The 25,503-nt window shown below is 37.9% G+C and overlaps 1 protein-coding gene across 4 annotated transcripts in view; it reads left to right on the top strand.

Moving 5' to 3' along the window:
• The window catches only part of LOC145996860 (uncharacterized), an 81,457-nt gene that overhangs the window by 42,213 nt on the left and 13,741 nt on the right, over positions 1-25,503 (top strand). For all 4 annotated transcript variants that reach the window (XM_083133400.1, XM_083133401.1, XM_083133397.1 and 1 more), the window contains exons 6-9: positions 84-472; positions 7,328-7,444; positions 16,356-16,472; positions 20,360-20,517. In XM_083133400.1, coding sequence (XP_082989526.1) covers positions 84-472; positions 7,328-7,444; positions 16,356-16,472; positions 20,360-20,517 — 781 coding nt within the window. The remainder of the gene's footprint in view (positions 1-83; positions 473-7,327; positions 7,445-16,355; positions 16,473-20,359; positions 20,518-25,503) is intronic.

Below are 25,503 nucleotides of genomic sequence, written 5' to 3'. Positions count from 1 at the left end.
AAAGAGTAATTTTAATTTTGGTAATCTCTTGAAATTGAGGAATTATAATTAGCTCTAATACAATTTTATTATTATTATTTTAGGGAGGAGAAGGAAGCTCAGAGGAAGGAGAAAAGATCTAGCAGTGTTCCTGAAAATGAAAATTCGAAAGAGCAGTCTTACTCCCCAACTAGACCCGCAGTACCTGAAGTCCTTCCGTACACTGACAATGGCAGATACTCAGACGACACCTGGCAGCCTACTGCCATTGAAGCATTCTTCGAGGATGACTGGCCGCAGACAGAGACTGAACCACAGAAAGAAGTAGCGAAAGAAGAAACCAAGGCTTCAGGTCGGGTCAGCGACGACTTGGACCTTCCCTGGGAGCCTGATTACGTCATCGCAGACCAGAAGCTAAGGAGACCACGAGAAGAGGCCAATCAAACTGCGACTCGCAGCATGTACATCCATACTTACATCGGACGTGGCCGAGGTAAGGCTAGGAATGTTTAGAAACGTTTATGATTAGCACTGAGCTGATTCCACTTTAGAACAATTATACGAGGCATGTCAGAAAAGTAAAGATACAACGGATATATATCTTAGGGAAAATACCTAAGGCATAAGTTGAGAACACTAACAGCAACCTTGATCCTTACTCTTTCCAGTAGCATACATTCGCAGTGCTGCGCTGAGGCTTGTGTGAGTCACATGTGTTGGAAATGGCTGTGGTGATAAGATAATATCCTGTGAAATGCGAAGTGTGCAGGCTGTGATGTGGTTTCTCCAGCTCTGGACATTCATCGTCAAATTGCGGAAGTTTATGGAAACATTATGAATTGTCAAAGTGTGACGAAGTGGTGTCGTGCCTTCAATTCCTTTAAGAAGGTCGTCAGAAATCACAGATGGCATACCGCTCCTGTGCTTGTCATGGTTATATCTCCTACCTCCTGCGAAGGCATGACACCACTTCGTCACATTTTGACGATTCATAATGTTTCCATAAGCTTCTGCAATTTGATGATGGACATTCACTTTTTGCCTGAAGAAACCACATCACAGTCTGCACGCTTCGCATTTCACAGGATTTTTTCTTATCACCACAGCCATTTCCAACACACGTGACTCACACAAGACTCAGCACAGCACTGAAAACGGATGCTACTGGAAAGAGTAAGCATCAAGGTTACTCTCAGTGTTGTCAGCTTATGCCTTACATATTTTCCCTAAGATATATTTATATTGTATCTTTACTTTCCTGACTTGCCTCGTAGTATGCCTACTAGAGTGCTGCAGCGAGAGAATTTTGCTTGAGCGTCTGATAGTTCACATGGACGACACTAGATAGGGTACGGAATTGACAGCTTCTTCGCTCCAGTGAATAATGCTCAAACAGGCAAAACTAGCATTTACACTCGAAGCCTAGTAGTACACGTGTAACAGTAATTTGTTTGTGGTGGTGGGCACTCAAATATGGATCATGAAGTAAAAGACACAGTGAAATTGAAACTTAAGTGAACATGATTAACATCTCCATGTTAAAATATAGTTTAGTCTATCTTACCAATACATAGTGATGTATGAAAATGAAATAGATGATTATGGGCTGAAACTACCAGTGTGGATTTTTACATATACTGTAGGCTATGATTGTTGTCACATTAAAATAATATTCGATTCTTTACACTCGAGCGTGGAAGACTTGAACGAGTACGAGCAAGTGGAAGTGGTCCCATGCAGTACTCTAATGTCTACCAATTCTGTTACCTTATGATTTGGTACACACAAGAGTGTGTGTGATGTGTTGTATCCTAAGTAGGACTCGGATGTTGATTGTAAAAAATCATCTCTTTTTCTGGGCCTTGAAGACAATTCTAAAGCTGATAGTAGTCTCTTTCCCTTCAGTTAGAACCAGAAAACATTATTTTTGTTTTCATTTTTTATCATTTTCCCACCTTTTTTGGCTTTTAGGCCATTTTTTCAAATAATTTTTGAGGTTTCTCTTTGCTTCTTCCCTGTTTTTTTTAATGCATTTGCTAGCATAACTTACAAATTTAATTGGTAACTGTTCGATCTCTCGGCCCAACGGATTTCTTCATTTTTACAGAAGAAACTACTTATGGAAATGAGTTTCTGTAGCATTTTGAAAGTTTGTGGAGGTATTTTGTGTCATCGTTGAAACTATTGGACCGGGAATTCATGTATTTTTGAAGAGATATATCTCCGACGCATAATTAACGTTGCTTTTACTCATTTCCTCTACGTGAACCGGATGTTGCATACGTTTGATGACATAACCCCCTTGTCAGTATTTCCAACCACGCTATTGTTTTGCAAGAAGATGAAAAAACGAAATATACATTCCTGATATTACTATGACCCTAAATTTTAACTATGTTTGCCTAACCTAACCTTACCGTGAATGGTTTCTGGGGCTATGCGTGAATGGTTTTTGGGGCTAGGCGGGAATAATTTGTGGGGCATTTTTCGGTTTAGAAGGTTGGAAACACTGCATACCCAGTGATGATCCACAGCTGTGTCCGCCATATTGTGTGTTACGGAAGCAAAAAAGGGAAGAACAATAATTACTCGTAATGTTAAAAGTTGAAATTATTTTCATGAGAAAAGCAAAATGCCACCATAAACAATGTTTGGCAATGCACAATAGGTAAGTACGAATGTAAGAAATGACGATATAAACGAGTAAAAGGTGTTGTCCGGAATTCGAGTAGGTACCATTTAATTTTCCTAACAAGATCTTTATAGGAAATACACTATTAATCGTAAATGTGGTCAGTGCAATAGCATGGTATTATTTTAATTGACATATATGGCAGTGGATTAAATAGTTAATTGTGCTTCGTTTTTGTTTGCAAACTTAAAAGCATTGAGTGAAACCTACTTTGAGTTTCCCCTGCTGACCACTATTATCGCTTTGATCTGTGCAATAAATAAATCTGATGCATGCAAACAAATGTATTTTAAGTTGCTGAGCGACTACAGTATGATGCAAGGCTCACTCTGAAAGGAGATGATTGATGTATACAGAAAACCCTTGCAGTGTATTCTATGTAACCTTGAATTAAAAATAAAAAGGTAGTTTAGACAACCACACATGGGTTTTATCTAATTATTCAACTACTCTCTTGTAATGTATGAAAAAAATTACTTTCATTTTAAGAACAAAAATTATTTTTAGGTCATTTTTTTAGATTTATTTAGGTCAACAACTTCCAATCCTTAATTATAAGATAACATACAGCTCTGTGCTGGGAGAAACCATTCACTGTCGAGGTGGTCAGTGTTTCAATGGCAGCTCTGACAGTGACAACTCCACACAAGTAAAACAGTGGCAACGAAAATTCTAGAAAAACCAGGGCTGGTTCAGTCCTGATTGGGGCCTCCCCGATGGCGCAGTGATAACGTCATCACCTTGTAATCAAGGTGTCCCGAGTTTGATACCCGGTGGAGGCACATAGTTGTTTGGATCCCACTGGTATAGGTGTAGTGAAATTGATGAAGGTAACTCACTGAGAGCACCCATGCCCAGGCTGGGATCCGAAATCTAGAACCCTGATGTCATAGCACACTGTGCTAACAACTCTGCTATGTAACTCCCCTAAATAAGAAAAGAGATCCACTCAGGCAAAGATGATTTTGAACCCCAAATTACCAGAATGTACCAAAAGGCTGTAGGCAGGCAGAGTATGGTGCTGTTCACATCACCCCCACAAATTTCCGTGATGGTGAATGTGTCCCCACCTCAACATCCACCCCCCCCCCCCATGCCTTCACAGCATTATGCAATGTGCAGAATTCCCACCATCCTATTTCATTGATTCCCATTCAGAAGACGGGCTGTAGAATTTTGTTGATCAGAGGAAAGTCATCCTTGTTTATGGAAATAAAGTAAAGGCAAATTTTAAGAAACAGATTTTCTTGTATGAAGAGTTGTTTCTAATGTCTGGAAACAATTTTCAGTGCAAAATGCAGGAAACTTGGAGTCTTTACCAGTAATTATGCTTGAAAATGTTTTTCTGCTGTGTTGACGTATCTGTATGTCACCACTCATCCTTACATGCTTTCTAAAGCCCCTCTGTGGTGTGTTGACGTGCTTTTTCAGTGTCCTTTTCAACACAAAATTATACAGGAGATGCATGAGATGACTTCACAGGAATATCAATGAAAGGTCCATGGTATATTCCAATTTCCCCTCCCCAATGGTGTAGTATTAACGTCGTTGCCTTGTCATCAAGGGGTCCCAGGTTCGATACCCGGTGGAGGCTCATAGTGGTTCGGATTCCACTTTAATCTGTATATCCAGTCCCAATTAGCCTTTCTGTGGATAAAGTGGACTTAAAGAACAAATCAGTCAATCAAACAATTTCCCCTTACAGAGAATAAAACCAGAGTATGTGACTGTCTTCTACACTCACAAATAACGAATATTTACTTTCTTTCTATTGAGATTAAGAACGCTGTATCAACGTCAATATTTTAAAAGTTGTTGATTTCGATTATTTTTTGTTTGGTAAGAAGTTTGATGTAAAATGTCTTGAGTTATAGAAATACAACTGAGTTTGTGTCATATTATCTAAATAATACCATACGAAGATAACTTGTGTTATTTTAAATTCTGGCAACAAAAGTTATGTAATATTATGAAGACCCAGTTGAGCACTCATGACTTGAAAGGCAATAAGTTTGTTCATCCTTCACATACTATATGATCTATATACCGTATTTACATGTATATAATGCACGTGCGAGTGTAATGCGTACTCTGGTTTTAAATGAGGAAAAGAAACAAAGAATTACATCTCGTATATAATGTGCAGTGCAATACAGGTTCAAGAAATGGCTTTCTTAGTTGTAGATGAGTCACCTGTTGCTATGTGAACCAAGAGGGGAATATTGTCTTGTGTATACAATGCCATCTCCCCCCTCTCCCTCCACTGTGTTTAGCATCACAAAGCTTTCACTTCTGTAACCACCTTGTTTATTCTGTGGTAGAAGAGAGAGAGATCAAAATTATGTTATGTGTTTGCAGTGCTTAGGAACTTATTTTCTATTATTTCTCGCCCACCATCCCATGTGATGGGAGGTGCATGCTCAAATTCTACCAGAACGGCAAGGTGCTGCTTTTCTCGGTGCAGCAAAACATTCAGTTACAAAATAAAAAAATCATGGTTAATGGCCGTTTCACTTTTATAGTGTTTTTTTTATATTATTATTAAAGATATCTAATCTGGTAATTTTTATTCGCCATGTTGATATATATATGTTATATGCAGTGATATAGTGAATACATGCAGGGTTTAAATGTTGGCTGTCCAAATTATTCTGTGCATAATACGCACCACAGTTTGTCCGGGCAAAAATTTTAGGAAAACAGTCTGAATTATACAAAGGCTGTCGCAGAGAAGGTGAGACTAATTCCTGTATAGGAAAACAGCGAACTCCATTGGCTAGCAAATGTACTATGGTGAAAATTTGGTTCATTAGCTGCCGATTGAGACGAAAATGAGCCCAATAGGTCAAAAAGTCGTGACTGCGTAGCAGTTAAAAGACAAGCATGTACATAGACCCCTCCAAGAATCATCAAAATGAAACAAAAAAATTACAAACCACATTTTTTATTCAGAATCAACCATATCAAGTAGACGTACATCTTTTTCAAAATAGGCACCATTGACAGCTAAGCAAGCGTCTATACGCTCCTGCCACTTTGTGAATGTCTTTGAAAATTCGTCGTCAGGTAGCGAACTGGCGAAAACTTGCGCTGCGGTGATCACTTCTTTGTTCGTCATGAAATGACGACCACGTAAAGCGGCCTTTAAAAGTGGAAATAGCCAAAAGTCTCAGGGTGAAAGGTCCGGGCTATATGCTGTATGCTATGTGCACTTAGCGCTCTCACAGACATATGCCTATCATCACGAATAATTGCTGCATCAGTATTCACTAGCGTCTCGTTAATCACGGATGGTCTTTGTCCAGGATGCGGAAGCAAAGCGCCTGATTCGCGCCCATCTTCGAACAACTTGTGCCATCGGTACACTGTGGCTCTACTCAGTCTGTTTTGATCGGCATATGCCTGTTGAAACATTGCATATGTTTCCGCAGCACTTTTCCCTAAACGCCAACAACATTTTATGGCATGTCGCTGTTCATCTTGAATACTCATCGCAAAAAGCAATGTTATACACAAAAATCTGGAGGGGTAAACGAAACATGTTCCACGTAAATCAACACAGCTGCTCACTAACGTGGTTTTGCAACATGTGACAACTTGCTACGGAAACAGAATGAGTCATCCTACACGACACGACTAGTGCCGAAACCATAGGCAGTGATGCCAAGCCAGGAAAAAATCTGTCTCACCTTCTCTGCGACAGCCTTTGTACATGAGTAAATACGATATTCAGTTTGATGTACAGTTGCAGGTACACTTACAGTGACATAAGAGAATCAAATCAGAGACCTTGTCCCCATACATCCAAACTTTATTTACGTATGACTGCCATAAGAAGATGGGGTCTAATTACAATAAATGGAGGTTAGGACCTCTGTTTAGTAATTTGACTATAGCCTTTGCAGCAACATGGTTGACATTGAAAAACGTACTGCATACTATTTTGACCTCTTAAATGGGTTGTTAATATTGTCCAGGGTTTGTTGCACTTGCTTACATAGCCATAAAAAGCTACCTAATGTACTTTGCATCATGCGGTCCCACACATTAACAATCTCAGTCATTTTGTGGAGATGATGTGATCAACACTATGCTCCAACATCATTTACACCCCAGAGTTGTTCCCAGGAACCCATTTTTCAGAGGCTAGGTGAAATCCAGAGCCACACCATGTAGGGACATTTGCTGGAAAATTACTCCTGAAATCACCCACCTTCTGAATCGAACCTGGGTCTCCTGTATGGTAGTCAGTTGCAGTACTGGCTGGACCGCTACAGCTAATGATCTGCTTTTACTTTCACCAGATAAGAATAACAGCATAATGTTCTAGCACACACATCCTTCCAAGCTTCATGAGTAATCATATACAGGGTGGTACAAAAGTAGGTTGACAGTTTTTGTATTTTGCAGCTTTGTGATTCATAATGGCTTGCAACCTGATGGTCCATGACAGGAAGTGGATCCTGATGAATTACTGGAAATACAGAAGTGGAGAGAAACCTTCCACACTGTAAGAAAATAACAATAATACTGTCAACCTGCTTTTGCACCTCCCTGTATATTGTATTACAAGAAGCAGGTGAAATCATTTTGTTTCTGGTTGTTAGATCTTATCCTCAACAAACAGAACAATGCTTAATTTTTATTTTGTTGTAGGTAAAATCACCATGGAACCAAAAGTGCAGGGAGTACGCAACAGTCCTCCAAGAAGTGATTACAACTACCTGTCCAGTGACTGCTCAGTGGGCTTTAATGGCAACAATGCTCCAAAGGGTGAGTTAAATGATTTCTTAATAAGTGGATTCTAGATTTGATGTTTTTCAGGGGACCAAGGTGAAGAAAGGCTTTAAAAAATACAGATATAAAACTTACCAAACTCTGTTCATTACTCATTCTAACATGTTTGTCGGGATACTGGTAACGGCATTTCTGATGCGATGCTTCAGTTCCAAGATCGTAGCATGACATGTTTGTGATACGTTTTCCTAAAGACGTCTGAAGAAAACAAATCTGGAGACCAAGTTGGCCACAGGATGTCGTCATAATGAAAAATCACTTTATCTGAAAACGTCTGTCACAAGAAATCCACAACACTGCACAGAAGAACAACAAACAACAACTGAAGCACAGTCTATTGCAAATGGGGGTGTAAGGGGTGCTCCTTCCACGTAGTGCACCCAATAGTCAACCTCACTTCCACATAGTACACCCTGGACTGCAGACTAACGAGGCTCTGGCAACTGGCCCCATGACCAGTATAATTTTGTTTGTGTTGTCGTGTGTTTTGTCCTGATTTGTGCTGAGTGCTCCTTTACAGCCTCAGCTTTTAACGAAAGTCAGAAGATTTTAATATTTTATGATTTTAGTTATGTAACGTTAGAGTTGTTATGTGTAACGATAAGGGGCTGGACCCCGTATAATGTGACGGGTGCAAAGTAGCGTTAGTGCTGACTCACCCAAAAATTTTAAATTCAAATTCAAATTCTATTGCAAATGGCAAGACATACACAGTATGACAACACTCGCCAGCATCATCATTTCCTATTCAAATTATGCTACAAATGCTGCGGCACCATGTACATTTGCCCGAGAACTTTGCCTAGTGAATAATAATGTGGAAATGCCTCAATTTTGATTCAAATTTTCACCCTTAGCTGTGTTTTCAATGTTTTACATCTGTTGTTTAAACTTTTTAAACATTTATCTATTTTAGCTGCATGTAAAGTTTATTCATTATTCATCCCTGATAGAGAATGCAGGTTGGTTTGTAAATTTAAATCCAAATTGAGGTACAAGTGTAGACAGTAGTCATTTTTCTTAAAGGCGGAAACGTGTTTCAGCCACCAGCGGGATGGCAAATGTATGACATGTTCTAAAGTACAATTTGATTTGATTTTCATTATTTATTGTAGCTTTTCTGCCACTTTTGGCTAATTCGACGATGAAGATGAGTGATGATATGAAATTGATAGACACTCACAAGGAATACCCATACCCAGGGCTCGAAAAATCCTGGTCGCCAGGTTGCCATGGCGACTAAAATTTTCAGCCTGGCGACTGTTATCTTTTGCTGTAATATGTACGATATTTTGAAGATTCTTTGTTTGCGTGGGTGAGGTTCAGCCTGAGGCTGTTCTGCCACCTAACCCATGTCATGGAGTATGGCCAATATTTAAGCATATGTTGCGTGCCTCTGTTGACAAAATTTCGACCTGCTAGTGTTGCCATTTATGGAGGATATGTCCCAAAAATGGTACTTTTTCACTCAACCCACAAAATCGCCAGTCAAAAATTTATCAACTGCTGCACATGATCAATTGGTCGCAAATGAAAGATTGACGTGGCATCAGACATCTAATTATGACCCTGATAATTTCTTACATATTTGTCTCACTCAAAAATCAAAAATGCATTTCTGGAAAAATTTTAACACTGCATTCCGCCAGTTATTAATTTATCTAATTTTCTGTGTGGCGTAAACTTATAATTTTTTGGCATTGAAAAATATCTCAATGGATGAGGCTTTACAATGCAGAAAACCCAGTGTAAATATCTCTTACGGTTTTCAAGATATACATTTTCAAAGTTTGGGTTGCTCGACTTTTGAAACACCGTAGTATGCACAATTGCTATACCTTTTCCGCGCTTAGAAGGGACTGCACTGTAAACACAAGGGCAAAGGTATTACTCCGCCAGGCTTCAGCGATTGGATGATCGTAAAGCTTCTGCTGCTTCCACCACGTGTGAGAGAAAGTTGGCGCGAAAGCAATGTTACAAGCTACGAGAAATTAAATAAAAAGGAAAACTATAACTATTCACAAGATAAGCTGAACTTCTGTACTTAAGAATTTAATTTGAAGATATAAAAGTGTTTTACTTGCCTAAGCAGAGTCAGATAGAAAGTCGATTCCTTCCATAGATTCCTCCTCTTCACTGCTGGTGCCGCCGCTACTGCTATCAGCTGGATTGATAACAAGTCGGTCAACAACCGTGTCGCACATGTAATCTGATTCCCAGAAGCGTTCCTCTTCTTTCTCCAATATGCAATACAATGCCGGTCGGGTTTCTTAGCCCTGTGGTTAATCCTGAGAAGAACGCCTGTTTTTTAGATTTTACGGCAGAATCTACCCACACCTTAGAAACAGTATGACCTTCATTCACCCACGTTTCATCAAGGAAATACAACTTTCGCCCCTCCCGCCTGTATTCGCGTATTTTCCTCAGGTAGTTCCGGCGCCACAACAATATGTCTTCTCGGTCAACAATAATATTTTTTCTGTTGCGTTGCACAAACTCGAAGCTGATTTCTTTCAGAAGTGTGTGGACTTGTTTTCTTAAGGTTCGGCAGATCCGGATCACTATTCACACTCACCAACACTTTATTTATTGTTGGCGCTTCGTTCCTCTCCAAAAAGTGATGAACCTTACGACGGATCCTCGCAAACTCATCGCACTGAACTTGTAACACAGGCTTTTGACGTTGACACTCTTTCCCTGGTGTTGTTAAAATGCCCTTATTTAGAACCTCGCTGCGTGCAGATTTTACACACTTAACAGAGACACCAGTAAACTCAGATGTCAATTTCATCACGTCCTGGATAACCATAGTTGGATATTTCTCGCAAAACTTTGCGAACACATTCAATACAATTTGTTTATCGGCACTTTTCAACGGTTTCCCGCTGCAGTGTTTAACGTAGCCAAAGCGAACATCCATCTCGCACAAATTGAAATTCCCTCCCGCCTGCCCACCCTTTACGCATGCGTGTTGTACCCAGAGTAAAAATTGTCACGTCTTGTGTATTTATGCCAACCTGGAGTTCATTTACATACTAAATATTGGTTATGATAATTCTAGAGTACGATAATTACAATTGTGTTGAAGGAATGTTCTATTCTTGCAAGTTAGAAAGTGGACTATATTTTGTTGCGCGTGGCAGGGTCTGTTGTTCAAGCAGACTCAACGAGAAGTGTTGCCAATCCGCCTATTCTTTTGCTAAAATAAGCTGTCTTGAACGTTTTGGTCCTGCATTGGTGACAATAATGGCTTTCAGATATTTGCACAGTAGTATCATACTTATTTGACTTCATTCAAAAATAGACACGGAAGTGACCTATTTTTCGTTTGTTTATTTATTTTCTTTAACAGCAGTATTAATCCTTGTGGTATTGTTGCAGATGTTCCTATTCGAACGTTCTCTACGTCACTGTTTGTAAATATAATGCTAGATTTTAAAAATTTTGAAAAATGGAAGAAATAAAGTGTCTGAAGTTCCATTTCGTTGGTAATTTTCGATTCGTCAAACCTCTTACGATTTTTGAGTAAATTAGACGAACTTCTGCACATATATTCTCTACGTCCATTGCAAGACAGGGTCTACTTCATTTTTTGATAGCATAAAAAAAGAAAATCGCGGATCCACGATATTGGATTTTTTTTTCAAATTCTCTTACAATTTTTGTCCAATTTGCATGAAATTTGGAAAACTCTAAAAATGTATGCAAAACTACTCTAGTTATGTGGATATGTTTATACCAGGCGCGGTTGGCTGTATAGCGCAAATGTGCAGTGAACCCCCAGTAATATACAAAATAAACAATAACTGAGAAGTTCATAAGCGTAGAGTGGCAAATTCTCTTAGTGAGAAGGAGAAACCGCGGGCCAGAGCCACTCAGCTCCCCTCTAGTTCCGTTTCGTGCAAAGCCTCCGCTGAACCTCCGCAAGCCAACCCCTACCATGCTAAAAGCTTAGGACGGCTAGCAGAAACTCGACGCGTACATATGGCGAAAATACATGCAGTCTGAGACTGGAGGAAGGCCGTCTCGTCAAAACGGACATGCGCAGTTCGTAGGATCACCAGCGAGCTGGAGTGAATCACGCTCTTCTCTCTTCCAGTGTTGCACTATGTGTTTCAATTTGAATTCATTTGGCATTCTCTTTGTATTTTTATATTTTACAAGACTTATTAGATTAATGAAGAGGGTGTAATATAAGTGTAGAGGTAACACCGAACGAAAGCTAGAAGTAAAGATGATGGGACAAATAAGATAAATATGATAGAAAACAACTTGCCTACACATTCAGAGTTTTCATCTTTAAGATGGAAACACTTCAGGTGGAAGGAGCCGAAAAGTCAAAAATAGCGCGAGGGCGAGGGGTTGCTTATCGGACAAGACTTAAACAACCTTTTGGTCTTCTTACGTCAGACTAAATGCTTTCGTTGACATGTTAGGCTTTTTAGGTTTAGTTGTCTTAGAATATATACACTCAATTTTCGGGGCTTACCGTGCTTGACCAAAAATGTAATATTTGCTATTTATTCAAGCCTAACCTAACAATGAAGGCATTTCGCACTTACGTCAGAAGACGACCAAAAAGTTGTTTGGGTTTCGTGCGATCAGTTATACTCTAGCGCGAGAGGGTGTTCGAAGGGACGCGCGCATTCAACTTTGTTACGTGTCATTGTCTCCATACTTGTTAGTTTGTTTTGAAGTGCATGGCTGGTGATTGAAATATATATGGCATAGTGATACGTTGAGTGAAGTGAGGTGGATTGTGTATTGGAATGAGTGTAGTTGTTGCTGTGCGAGAAGTTAACATATTGCATAGAATAGAATCTAATCGCTTTGATTTAGCGATATACTTTCGAATAGTTATATAAGAATTATCTTGTAATCAAGGGGTCTTGGGTTCGATTACTAATACATACTCATTTTAGCAGGCAGAGATTTGTATTTTTTAACTGTAGGTTCAGGATCCAGTTCCAATAATATAGTCTATTTGACAGTGGTGGGATCAGAAAAGAGTTGGCAAGAGTGGAAGAGGCAAAATTGAGGTGAGAATATTTTCTGAATTCTGAGATACCCCTAAATACAATACCATACGAAAATCTTAAATTAAAATGATCGCCCCCTACACACACACTCCTTGGTGCTGTCAATGTTACCTGAACATAAAGCAAATTAACTTTGTCAGTAATCTACCGGCCAAAATTTGAAAATTTTCCCAGTAGGCTACTATCTCTACGAACAAAAGCGTGTAGTGTCTCAAAAGGTTTAGATAAGTCCACTTTGCATAATTTTGGTGAACCCCCAGGAAAATTATGCACGAGCCGCACCTGGTTTATACTACATATATATATTTAATAAACCTACGGATATACAAAGATAACACTCGGAAAGAACTGGCCATTCAAAAAATGGCTTTTCTTGTGAGGGAAGTGAGGAGGAAAATTTGTCTTCTTTATTCTATGAAAACTAGCAACAAATAGGGTATGACATGTCCACATTGTGATTATGGTGATTATCCATAAAAAGCATTTCTACAATATAATGTAGAACCCTACACACTGTGAGAATTCGCTTTTCGCTATATTCTGCAGTTATTGGTTGGCAACACTGTATTCATACACTTGCATTTGTTTACAGTACAGTTCCTTCTAAGTCATAAAAATAATTTTAACAATATAATGTAGAACACTACACACTGTGAGAATTCGCTTTTCGCTATATTCTGCAGTTATTGGTTGGTAACACTGTATTCATACACGTGCATTTGTTTACCCTACAGTTCCCTCTAAGCGCGGATCCAGTATAGTAGGTGGTTTCCTGGCACCTGATCTTCAGAGCTGGCACCTAGCCTGAAGAAGATATTTCGAGCACTGCCCATGCCAAGGCCAGGATTCAAAACCGGAACCCCTGGCAATGTAGTGTGCTGTGCTAACCACTCTGCCACAGAGGTTGGCTGAAGTATGTGTCTGGGAATGAATCAAGCAGTACTCAGAAAATCCCTTTCGTGGAAGGAGTGACCATCCTGGTGACAAGTGGCATTATGTGGAAAATAAAGGTTGACACTGAGAAACTTGTCGTACCTGGATACCAGAAGGGGTACCTGTTGCAAAAGCCTGTACCCTTCATGTGATCAAACATGTGAATGATGGTTTCCATGTTATCATTCCTCACGTAATCGTGTCCAGCCAGCACATGTTTCAATGCTGGGAAATAGATGTAGCTCGGCAACAGATCAAGAGTGTGTGGTGAATGATCTAGACCAGGGGTTCCCAAACTTTTTGTCTTCACGGCATCCTTAGTGTTTCACAATTTTTCCGTGGTGCCCAAGTCAGAATGTAGGCCTGTCTAACGCTTCCAATGCTCAGTTAGTGTGGTTACATTGCTTGCCTGAAGTTTAAAAGAAAACACATCTTTCAAATTCAGAAACATTATATATGTAAAAATTAGTAAATTAGCACATATTTTCAACAATCATATCGATTGAATTTACAATTATAATTATTGGTATGCATTTCGCAACACCACTGTAAGCCAGACACGGCACCCCAGGGTGCTGTGGCGGACACTTTGAGAAAAACTGGTCTAGACATTTCCCACCAAACTCTGCTCTTTGTCAAGAAGAGTGCATGAGAACTCATGAGGCCTGGCTTCTTTTGTCAAATATCAGCGTTCAGCTGTGATACAGGGTGTCTACAATTTTGTTAAGACAAAATTCCATGACTTTTCCAGACCAAGTCATTGTGGCAATTCAGGTATTTAAACATGTGCGTAAGAGGATTACTAGCTAAACAACCACACTTAGAATTTTCACTTCACATGTTAAAAGTAAACATGAAAAGGGAAACTGATGAGAAATTGACTGTTGGATAGGGTCATCCGGGGTAAGGTTTCATGTAACACTTGCCAAAATTTTAGCAAAATAATACATAATTATAGTCAAATTTAATGTAGGTATTAATCCCAATATGAAATACAATCCAAAATAAGAAAGTGGTAAATGCCATTAGGTACTTTCTATAGTAGATTTCTACATGAAAACAGTTGAAAACGTGATTCATTTCCTACAATTTTTTTTTATTATAAATTTCTACTATACTGCCTGTATCTTGCTTGTCTTTTTCCTTTGTTCAAAAACATGCTTCCAGTGCACTACCACAAAAATAAAGTTGATTTTTCCAGAGAAAACAGTAAATTTCTCTAACATTCAATGACTTTTCCATGAAAAATAAATTCCCTGCCTTTTCCAGTTTTCCAATCTGGTAGACACTCTGTGATGGTGTTACTATTCCTCATTTCACCTTCAATAATGCCCAGAACTTTATCTTCCCTCTGCATCTGTTTGTCATGATGACTCCCATTGTAATAATGCGGGCATTTTCTGTATGGTAGTCACCCACTTCCACCTGTTCCTGTGAATGCAAGGAATAACACCCTTTGGAACAAACATTGGTCAACCTGTATCTATTTCTCCCATCTGTACATGGAGACAGCACATTTTTTTCTTCTTTCTGGACTCTTCCTTATATTTCAAGGTTTCACTGTACACATTTTGTAACTTGTTGTAATACATTGAAAGGGAACTTAATTTTTTTTGCGATAACACCAAAAAATATTATACAAAAAAGCATTTGTGTATGTACAGTAACATTGCTGTATGCACATTTTTCATACCTTGAAAATTGCAAAATGATGTGAGTTTGACATGAAATGCAAATTGAGGCCTTTTTCACAAATTACAAAACATTTTGTACTTAAAAAAAAAAAAACATGAGCATACAGCATTCTTGGGCTTTAAACTGAAGAAAATAAATTTACCATATTTATAGGTGTATAATGTGCAGTTTTCCAAAGTTTTATTCCCCCTCCCTCTCCCCAGAAACTATGGTTCCATGGTATACATGGATTAATTCTGATAGCTTTATGAGACCATGTGTAAGTGGATGTTTCCCACGATTTTTCACCTTACATAGGAACATTTTGAATCACTGAGCAACCAAATAGTTCCGGAGGGAAATGAAGTGGTCACATATGGCCACACGGAAGCCATAACTTTGGTATTTGTCATGCGAGAAACATTGTACATCGACCACAATGGTGTGATTCTTTCTGATGGAAAAGTATGCACCTACGATCACACAGGAGCCGTAAGAAATAATAAAAAATAACTTCCTCAAAAATAGTTTTCAAAGATGAACATGCATAGACCACATGACCTACAAATTAACTAGTTTAAAAGCATGATGAACGTGTAATTTTAGGAATATTTGGCAGAAAGTATCTTTAAATAAAAGTGAAAAATCAAGGTTTTATCAACCTATTTATTATCTTCACATTGCTGAGTGAACATCGAAATTTTGGAACTCACATGATCCCCGTACCAAAGTCACACGTGCTGACTGTATGGCTTTGCAGAATCTTTGGTAATAATAATAATAATAATTTTAAAAAAAAGGTGATTGTAAATCTTATATAAAAGATACATAGCCGTGAGTGAAGGAACAAAATGCCACATGTCTTTCGCTGGGTGTTACATAAGTAATGTAAATAAAGGTTTACAGTAGAACAAAGGCTCTTTTGACAATTTTATTGTTAAGAAGGATTTTTTTTTATCAAAAACAAATTGATTAATTTTGGCTAAGATTGAACATTAATAATGTTTTATTTGTCATTTTAATGCTGAGTACAGCTTAATTCCTAAGAATGCAAATTTTGAAGAAATATTGTGAAAAATTAGAAAAGTAACTCTCATTGCATAAATTAAACGTAAAATATTAATGTCCATACACGTCAGTGATGTATTTCAGCCCTACATTATATTATAATTGTTTTGTTTCTGGCTGTTAGGTGTTATCCTGATGAAGCAGAGCAATGGTAAATTTTTATTTTATTGTAGGTAAAATCACCATGGAACCGAAAGTGCAGGGCATACGTAACAGTCCCCCAACAAGTGAGTACAACTATCTGTCCAGTGGCTGCTCAGTGGGCTTGAATGGCAACAATGCTCCAAAGGGTGAGTTAACACTTTCTCAATACAGTGGATTCCAATTTCATCATTTTCAGGGGACCAAGCTGAAGAAAGCTTAAATATCGATATAGTACCGTTATAAAATTTACCGATGCAGACAACCAATATTCTACTGATTCAATAAAAAATTCCAAATGCCCCGTTGATCTTCTTAATAAATGTATGGTAGCAGATGACTACAGTGCAAGAGATCTGCATATTTACACATTTACTTTTAAAAAATATATACAGCGTGTCCACGAAAACATTCCGTGATTATAAACACACATAGCATCACTCTCGGTACTCATATTTATATAAATTGGTGCCATTAGAAGCAGAAACTCAAAAATTTTAATACCTAACTATCTAACTCAGTGGCACTCAATGTATGCTCCTCGTGTCACGCTGCAAACATCAAGGCGATATTCTCACTCATGCCACACGCGTTTCAACGTATCTACAGTGATGGTCCTGATGGCGGCAATGATATGACGTTTCAGATCTTCCAGACCTTGAGTCAGTGGAAGTACTTATACAAGATCTTTTATGTGACACCATAAGAAGTCACAGACAAGCACTCAGTGGCCACTTGCAGAACACAGCATCTTTGTTTCCAGAGCGCCCAATTCATCTTCCTTCAGGTTTCTCATTTAGAAGATTCCGAACATAGAGATGCTCCATCTTGTTGGAAAATAAATACATTGTCTTCTAATTGTGAAAAAAGCCACTCACTGAGCATATCAAGGTAATTCATACCATTGATGTGTCCTCTTGAAAGAAAAATGGCGCATACACTTTCAGTTTCGATACAGCACAGAACACATTTTCCTTAGGGGAGTCGCGTTCAACCTCCAAAACAAAGGGTGGATTCTGGGTCCCCCAAATCCAATGCACCTGTTTCACATTGGCAGATGGTCTCCCTGAATAGCCTTTCCTATGATCACATATGCATCCTCGCTCTACAAAATCTCTGTACCATCTCAGAATCGTGTTGTCAGTAGGTGCCGCATGTCTGAAGGTCCGTCGCAAGGCACGCTGAACTGTCACTACACTCCGTGTGTTATGGTATTGCAGTACACACCAACTACATTCCTGTGGTGCTGTATCTAAACACTACAGAATTCACGCTGAACTGAAATGCAAACCTAAGCATAAACAGTAACTAAAATTGGCTTCTAACAACAATGCCATTTACAATAACACATTAACAATCGAAATATTTTTTCTTTTTTTCATTCTTTTATTGTTATGCCATCTATTGTTGTAGTTAACGCCAACAATTACACATTGCTAAAATTCTTTGAGCTGTTCTTTCGAATGGTATCTATAAATTTCGTAATATACATAATTGAAATTGTTGTCGTTTATAATCATGGAATGTTTTTGTGGACACGCTGTAGAATGGAGATTATATGTATATGTCAATAAAAATTGCAAGAAAATGTCTTCTTCACTAAATAGTACTTCACTAAGTTATAAGACTGTAGATATTATTGGTAAATTTACTGATATACCTATATCGGCCAATACTGATACAGTGGCAATAAATCTCTCCCATTGGTAGTTTGAGTTTGAATTTTTGTTTTAAGTCAACTTAGTCAATTGCTAGTTAAATGCATACTAGTGTATTGGTAAAATTACCAGTAATTTTTATTGATCCATATTTCTTTAGATTACACTTTTAATGACTATGGTAATGTAATGACTTAGAGACCGGATTTTAAAGGGAATTCCTTTTTTTATTTTTCAACATGGATCATGGAATAAATAACAACAGTGTTGATAATTATCGTGCACCAACAAGATTACATGGTTTCGATTTCCCTTTTTTACCCTTATTCAGCCCACTTTCCCTTTTTCCCCGGTCCCTTTATTGACAAGGGATCAAATAGTTTGTACGTCTGTATTTTCCCTGAACAAAACATTCAACAACTCTCTATTCGGTGCAGCTTGGAGGAAAGAAAGAACAAGATCCTTCTTCCTTACTTTCCCTCCATGAGTGTTGGGAGTACGTTGCAGCGATTCTTGCAACAATGCAATCTCGGTTTAAGCAGTAACAAACGGATTTGAGTTGAAAGTGTACTTTTCTGCTAGATTTAGACTTCCATTGTGAAGTTTTTTAGAATACTTTTAACTTTACTGTGTGACAGTGACAACAGTATTGAGTGTCAGTGAAATGGTGAAGCCAGGTAAAAGTGGCAGCAAGCTATGGAAAATAGATGGTAAGATTATTCGCTGTACTTTACCTTCAAGAAAAGGAAATGAAAAAGGACTACAGTTATTTTTGTACTCCACTAATATTATTTTAAATGAAAGCAATAATTTTCCCTTTTTCGGTTCTTTTTAGAGTAAATTTTCTCCCTTTAAAATCCGGTCTCTAGTAATGACTTGCTGAAAAGTCATGTGGATGTTTTGGCCCCACCAGGAATCAAACCTGCCGCTGAGTTTTCTCTCTCTCTCTCTCTCTCTGGCATCTGCACAATTCCCACATCTTAGATCTTTTTCCATTCCTGGCATACCGCAGGAGATGGCATCAGTACTTAACTTGTCCAAGGGTTTCCAATAGCAACAAAAAGTTGCATTATACTTGGTATGGACTCAGAGGTAAGTTGCTGTTTAGATCTAAGCTTCGTAGCTCATTGGCAGAGCACTGGCATGAAATGACACAACATCCAGTTTCGAGCACTTGCCAAGCCACAATTTTCATGTAACTTTCCTCTATGTGCATTAAGATGTTGTAAAGGTGGTAAAGTGGTTAGTGAGAGTATGTGCTACAACATTAGAGGTCCTGGATTCGAATCCTGGCCTGGACATGGGTGTAATTTGTGAGTGTTCCTTCATAAATTTTATCGTATCATCACTCATCCTCATATTTGCAATGAGCCAAACTTGGCAGAAAAGTGAAGCACAGTAAACCAAATCAATCAATCACACTGGTAAACACACTTTTTATTTACAACTAAATTAGTCATTTTAGGGTATTTTTGCCATTGTGATTTCAAACATGATATCAGTTTTTCTACATTGTCTCTAGTTTTTGAGTAATGGCTGTTCTTTAAAAAACATTAAAAAAATATGAAATCTCATTGTTAATCACTCTTAATGATGATAAAAACATATTTCTACTTACTTTCCTGGCCTCCCTGATGGCATAGTGGTAACATTGTCACCTTGTAATCAAGGAATCCCAGGTTCGATACCTAGTGGAGGAACGTAGTGGTTCTGATCCCACTTTGAACTGTAGGTCCAGTCCCGATTAGCTTATCTGTGCATAAAGTGTACTTAATATAACTACCTTTCCTTATTGCATGTAGATCCATCGTCTTCAACTGTTCTCATCTTCCGTATTTCCCCTAATGGGTACTTTTGAATAGTGTATCTCTAAATAATGGACATTTTACATTTCCAGTAAAATCAGATTTATATGAAGAAATTACTTCTCTGCAATGGACAATCCCAATAACAGATGCAAACACAAGATACTATACTTCATTGTTGATTTAAAGCTCCTGAATAATGTAGTTTGAGGAAAAATGAAAATTACAGACATTCTGAGGCAATTGTGTCACAATCATGGGAAGAATGTCTATTTGCATGCAATAGTTGTGACGATTTTGAGCATCAGTGAATATGTGAAATAAAAATTAATTTCACTAAAGATTTATTTGGGCGTGCATGTGCTCCCGTGCGAATAGGCAGAAGCTGCCACTGTCATAAATAGACCTTTTTTATGGCATCTTGATACATTTTTTTCTGAATAGCAGACATTTTTACATTCCTAGTCACATAATTGTCTGTTGTAGTGACGTTTCACTCTGTGTTTGTGTGTGAGAGAGATTTTAATGCCTGGATGTTTATATATTTATGCTATTGTAATGTTTTCATTGTAGGTGTGGCTGAAGAGTTTACGCATCTGACTGAAACATACAATTACCCATCAGATTATGTGACTGGTACTTCTGGGGAAGGTGATGGAGACGAAATATATTACAGTGATGATGAAGATGAATCGGACGATTCATCCAGTACTAAGGATGAAGAAGTGCAGGTTTGTTCAAAGACATTCTTATTCATAATCATAGATAAATCCAGAAATATGGTACACCTTTCGTGATGCTCCTGCATTTATTAGTACAGCTCAGAACATTTGCACTCCTGTTGAACTTAACACTAGCTAACAAATTTTAACTTTTGTTCTGAAGAAGACATACCGATGGGTATTCTTAAAACAATGTGCTTTGAGAATTGTTGTGCGATAGCACGTAGTGAGTTTTGGGATGTCTGTATCTGATTTTATTTTTTGTGTACCGGTACTTTTATTCTCTCCTTCAGTTACTTGTAATAAGGTAACCATTTGTGAGTTTTGAAAATAGTTTTTCTGTAATGCCTTGTTGAAAAATAGGGGGGGGGGGGTCTTTGATTCGGAGTCGTCTTGCATTCAGAGATATACGGTACATATATTTTTATGAGCCGTGGTAGCTCAGTTGTTAGGGCATCTGACTACCATGCGAGTGACCCAGGTTCGATCCCTGGCAGAGGAGAACCAGGATTTTTTCCAGCTGTTCAAGCAGCTCCGGCACACACCCAGCATCACATAAAGTGGCTTCCTGGAGGAAACACTGGAGGGTAAAGGCAGCCAGCGGCGTGGTGCTGATCACATAACCCTTATCTTTGGCCGTGACCAAGAAAGTGTGGGACCCTAACTCTACATCCCTATACGCCTTCGTGGTGTGGTGCAAAGCACGGGGGAGCACTTTACTTTACTTTGTTACATATATTTTTCACTCCTCACAATATTTTGGGAAGAATATATTAAGTAATAATGTAATTCTTAAACCTGAAAAGATAAGCAAATGTTGCCTGATATTAGTTTTTCCTCCTACAAGGTGTTCTAAAAGTTGCATTAGCAAAGCAAATGAAAATTTCCATTACACTTCAAGTTGAACAATGCACAATGCCTTTTCAGGCTATTGTTTTTGATATTTTGAATCCAGTTAGTCTCAGAAATCAAGAAGAAGCTGTGAAGGACATGATGTAAATGACTAATATGTCTACAGCTACATATAACAGAAAACACTCATCGGAGAACTCTGAACGACAGTTGACTGGCAATGCTATGCTCTTGGAACAGCCATACTATCGTCATGTGGCACAAACTTCATGGCAGTTGAATAGAATGGGTATGAAATGTTACGTTTATTTATCCTGTAATACCCAGACACATCTGCTGTACAAAGATACCAGTCGTTTTAGTGGTTGTTGGTTTGTTCTTGTCAAATTGTAGGTACAGCAAATGCCATCACATGCTTTTTTACCATGCAACCACATTGATAAATTCCTCCTGTATCTTACACAATACGTGGGGTACTGAGTCTTTCTCCTGATCGCCAACCGCACAACAAAACTATAGTTTATACACTGTTTTAACTGTTTTTTCCAATAGGTAAAGGTGTGCATATTTCGTTTTTGACGAAAACACGAAATGTGAAATAACATATTATAATGTTAATTTTAAATGTTTCTAAAAAGTGTGAGGTGCATTTTCCTACCCTGATTTGTCATGAAATAAACTGCAAAATGCAAAATATACTCTTAAGCACGAAATTTAGAGTTTATTTACCGACACAAAACTTTCTGAAGTTTGAATTATCCTATGAGCTATGCAATTCACGGAAAATTGATTAATTCTGCTGTAAATATTTGAGAAGCAAAATTGGACCCCTTTATACAGGAATAAACATAATATTCTGGTAATGACATAAATGTGCTATTAGAAGGGGTATGTTTATTTTGTGTAGTAAATCACATTTGGGATTATATTCACATTTTTTAAAAAGCAAAATGTCATTTTATATACCGCTATAAGAGCAAAATTTTATTTTATTTACCGCTTTTGAACCTGAAATTGACTCTCTCTACCAAAATTTTGCTTTTTTATTTACTAAAAATATGCGCCTCTACCAATAGATCTATTCTGTAACTTAACAAACCATGCCCACATGTAACAACGGTCAGGTGAATTTTTACAATTTCTAATTCTTGACTTTACCATGCTTGTCACAAAGGAAATAACTCAATTATAGAAAGATAAGTTCTCACAAGATGTTATGCTCACAAACTGTACTGACACAGTTACCTTTAGGTGGCTAAGTGGTTAGCACATCATGCTGCGATGTCAAGGGTCCCAGGTTCGAATCCCGCTCTGGCTTGGTTGTTTGTGAATGTCCATTCATCATTTCATCATTTATCCCCATCTTCACAAATTAGCCAAGAGGCACAAAACGCGAAGTAAAATAAACTAAATCAAATCAAACAGTTACCTTTAGCTTGAGAAGGCAATGTGTATGCATTACTCTATTGTCATATTACATATGCTATGTATAAGTGTTGCATTTTTCTAATCTATTAAGGTAATAGAAGTAAAACTGATGGTGCCAGAAAATTTTTATACTGAATTCAAACATTAGGTGGTGGAACACAATAAGAATCGGCTATTCCCCAAACTTCTACGAAAAGAGTGTTGGCTAGTGTACTAGTTTTTCCACAGCAATGTATTTGATTTGCTTTTATTCATTATCATCATCATCCTATGAAATTTTCTACCTCTGGCTGGGTCGGCATAGAAGTCAAGCCTCTCCATTTTTTCCTGGTCTCCCACCACTCCTCTTTTTCCATGGTGTTCCAATCTTGTCCTCTTCTTCTAACACTCTCCGCTATCTGCTCTTTCCACTGACATCTTGGTCTCCCTTGGTCTTATTTCCACTCCTTGTGCATTGTAAGCTCTTTACTGGTAGTCTTTCTGCATCCATCCTCTCCATGTGTCCCAAACCATCTCTTCTGTGCCTGATCTATTCTGTCTTGAAGCTTCACCACACCCTCTGTCTGTTGTATCTCTTCATTCCTTATTCTATCCCTTCTAGTCTTCCCCAATTTACTCCTTAAGAATGTCATCTCCACTGCCTGCATCTTTCTTTTGTCTGTCATTGTCCAAGTCTCTTCTCCATACATAATTATTGGTACATAGCTTGTGTTACATATTACCTTCTTGCATTTCGTAGGCACATCCCTGTTCCATATAAATCTTCAAATGCTTTGATAGAGCCCACCACCCATCTGTCCTCTTCTCTTTACCTACTCATCTATTCTTCCACTTCTCTCGTTTATGCTTCCTAGATATTTGAACAACTCTTCAGCGTCCATCTTTATTCTTGGCTCTGTTTCTTGTTATTACCACCCCACTCTTTTCTGCACTGAACTTCCTTCTGATTTTCTCATTCCAACCATCAAGCTGTCTCTGTACTTCTTCTTGACTGTTTCCATTGTATTACACAGGAGTATCATTTTATGTTCTGTGTAAGTGTTGGATGAACAAATGTTACAAATGATTTAAGAGGTTATGTGATAATTGTAATTCAATCAGGAATTGAAACTGCACCCTTACCTTTAGAGAACGTAGCCTTGCATGCATGTGGATAGTCTCTCTGGATGGGAACTTTTCAAACTTGCCACTATGTATAATAAAAAATCATAGCTTGGGAACTAATTGTTGGACAGAGAGATGAATTTCTTTCTTTTTTTATGACTGGTCTTCTAGCAGAGGCGAAATTTTTACATTGTGGCTGTCAATAGTGAAAGTTAAAGGAAGAAGAAGATGATAATCAAGTTCTCCCCCCAAAAAGAGGGGGATTCCGCATTCTCCTGTGGCAACCACAATAGACCAAAGTGAATGAAAGTAATGTAGTATGTAACAGTAATACATTCCTACAACCATGCAAATTTTCATTGAAAATTGGCTGTTACTTCTTGGGGGAGAATAATAATATATAAGAGCAGCAGTGTTGCCAGCTTACAGATACATTTTCTGCAATTTTGCTTCTATCATTGGCCATATGGATACTGGATGGACCAAATTTGGAAGGAATCACAACAAAGAAATATTTTTTGAAGATATGTAATGCCCATCTCCCAATTTTGAAAAAAAAAAGTGTAAATCATGCAACATTTTCAAGTGTCATAATTTTTGGGAAATTTCAAAATTTGTCACTTCCCCCTGGACCTGTTTTTTTCAAACTCTGCTTGTTAATAAGAGTAACAATCAATATATTGTTTTGTAATTCAAGTATGTCATGCCGTCATATGTACTCTTCGCAACATCTTAATTGACCGCCCTGAAAAAAATTCAAAGTCCTGAATTCGTAAATTTAGCAACATAGTGCTTCACAGTCCACAAATAGTATCCAACTTAGCAACAGTTTTTCTTTCTGAACGAAAATGCTCTTGTGAATTTCTTTCATTCTTTCACATTCCATGAAGTTAGAAAGCCTAAACCAGTAAGATAATACGCAATTAAACAAAAATCGTAAATTGGAAATAGAAATGTTGATTTTTTCTTTAAGAATATTCGTTCTGAAATAGAAAATAGGGGAATTTATGTGCAGTTGGAAACACTGAACTCGTTCTCCACCACCTGGAGAGAATTGAAATCACATATCAATGCAATTAAGCAAATTTCTCTCGATTTTAGGCAAAATTACAGTAAAGGTAAATTGCACAATACCGGACGATTCTACAAACTGCGTCTTTTCCCTGATCTGTGGCGATACATGGTTCGGAACTCCGGCAAAATGTTATTTCAACTTAGATCAACTTGTTTTACAGGCTTTCACGTTAGCAATCCCCTGGAGCAGTTGGTTAAGTGGTCTTCTCGTTTTGCTTTTTCGTCAAGAACGAAACATCGTAGGTTCAAATCTTACCCACTCCTGTTTCTTTTTTTATTGTTATTTATGTAGTACAAACTGTTGTAATAATGTAATATATGATTATATTAAATCACTGTAAATATTTATGCAATGCATACCTTGGAAATGTTTCTGCTCATCTTCTTGATTTTTCAGTGATTGGCAGAATTCTTGGCAAGACCTTTCTTTTCATTCAGCTGTCAAAAGCTATGTTAACACACATTAAGAATTAATATATCATAAATACATGTTATTAAACAGCATGTTGTAATCAAGGTGTCCCCGCTTTAATATCA

Source organism: Lepisma saccharinum, chromosome 13 (genome assembly GCF_977018435.1).
Source record: "Lepisma saccharinum chromosome 13, izLepSacc3.1, whole genome shotgun sequence".
Classification (NCBI taxonomy): domain Eukaryota; kingdom Metazoa; phylum Arthropoda; class Insecta; order Zygentoma; family Lepismatidae; genus Lepisma; species Lepisma saccharinum.
Note: the sequence above shows the minus strand (reverse complement) of the source record. Positions and strands in the feature narration are given on the sequence as shown.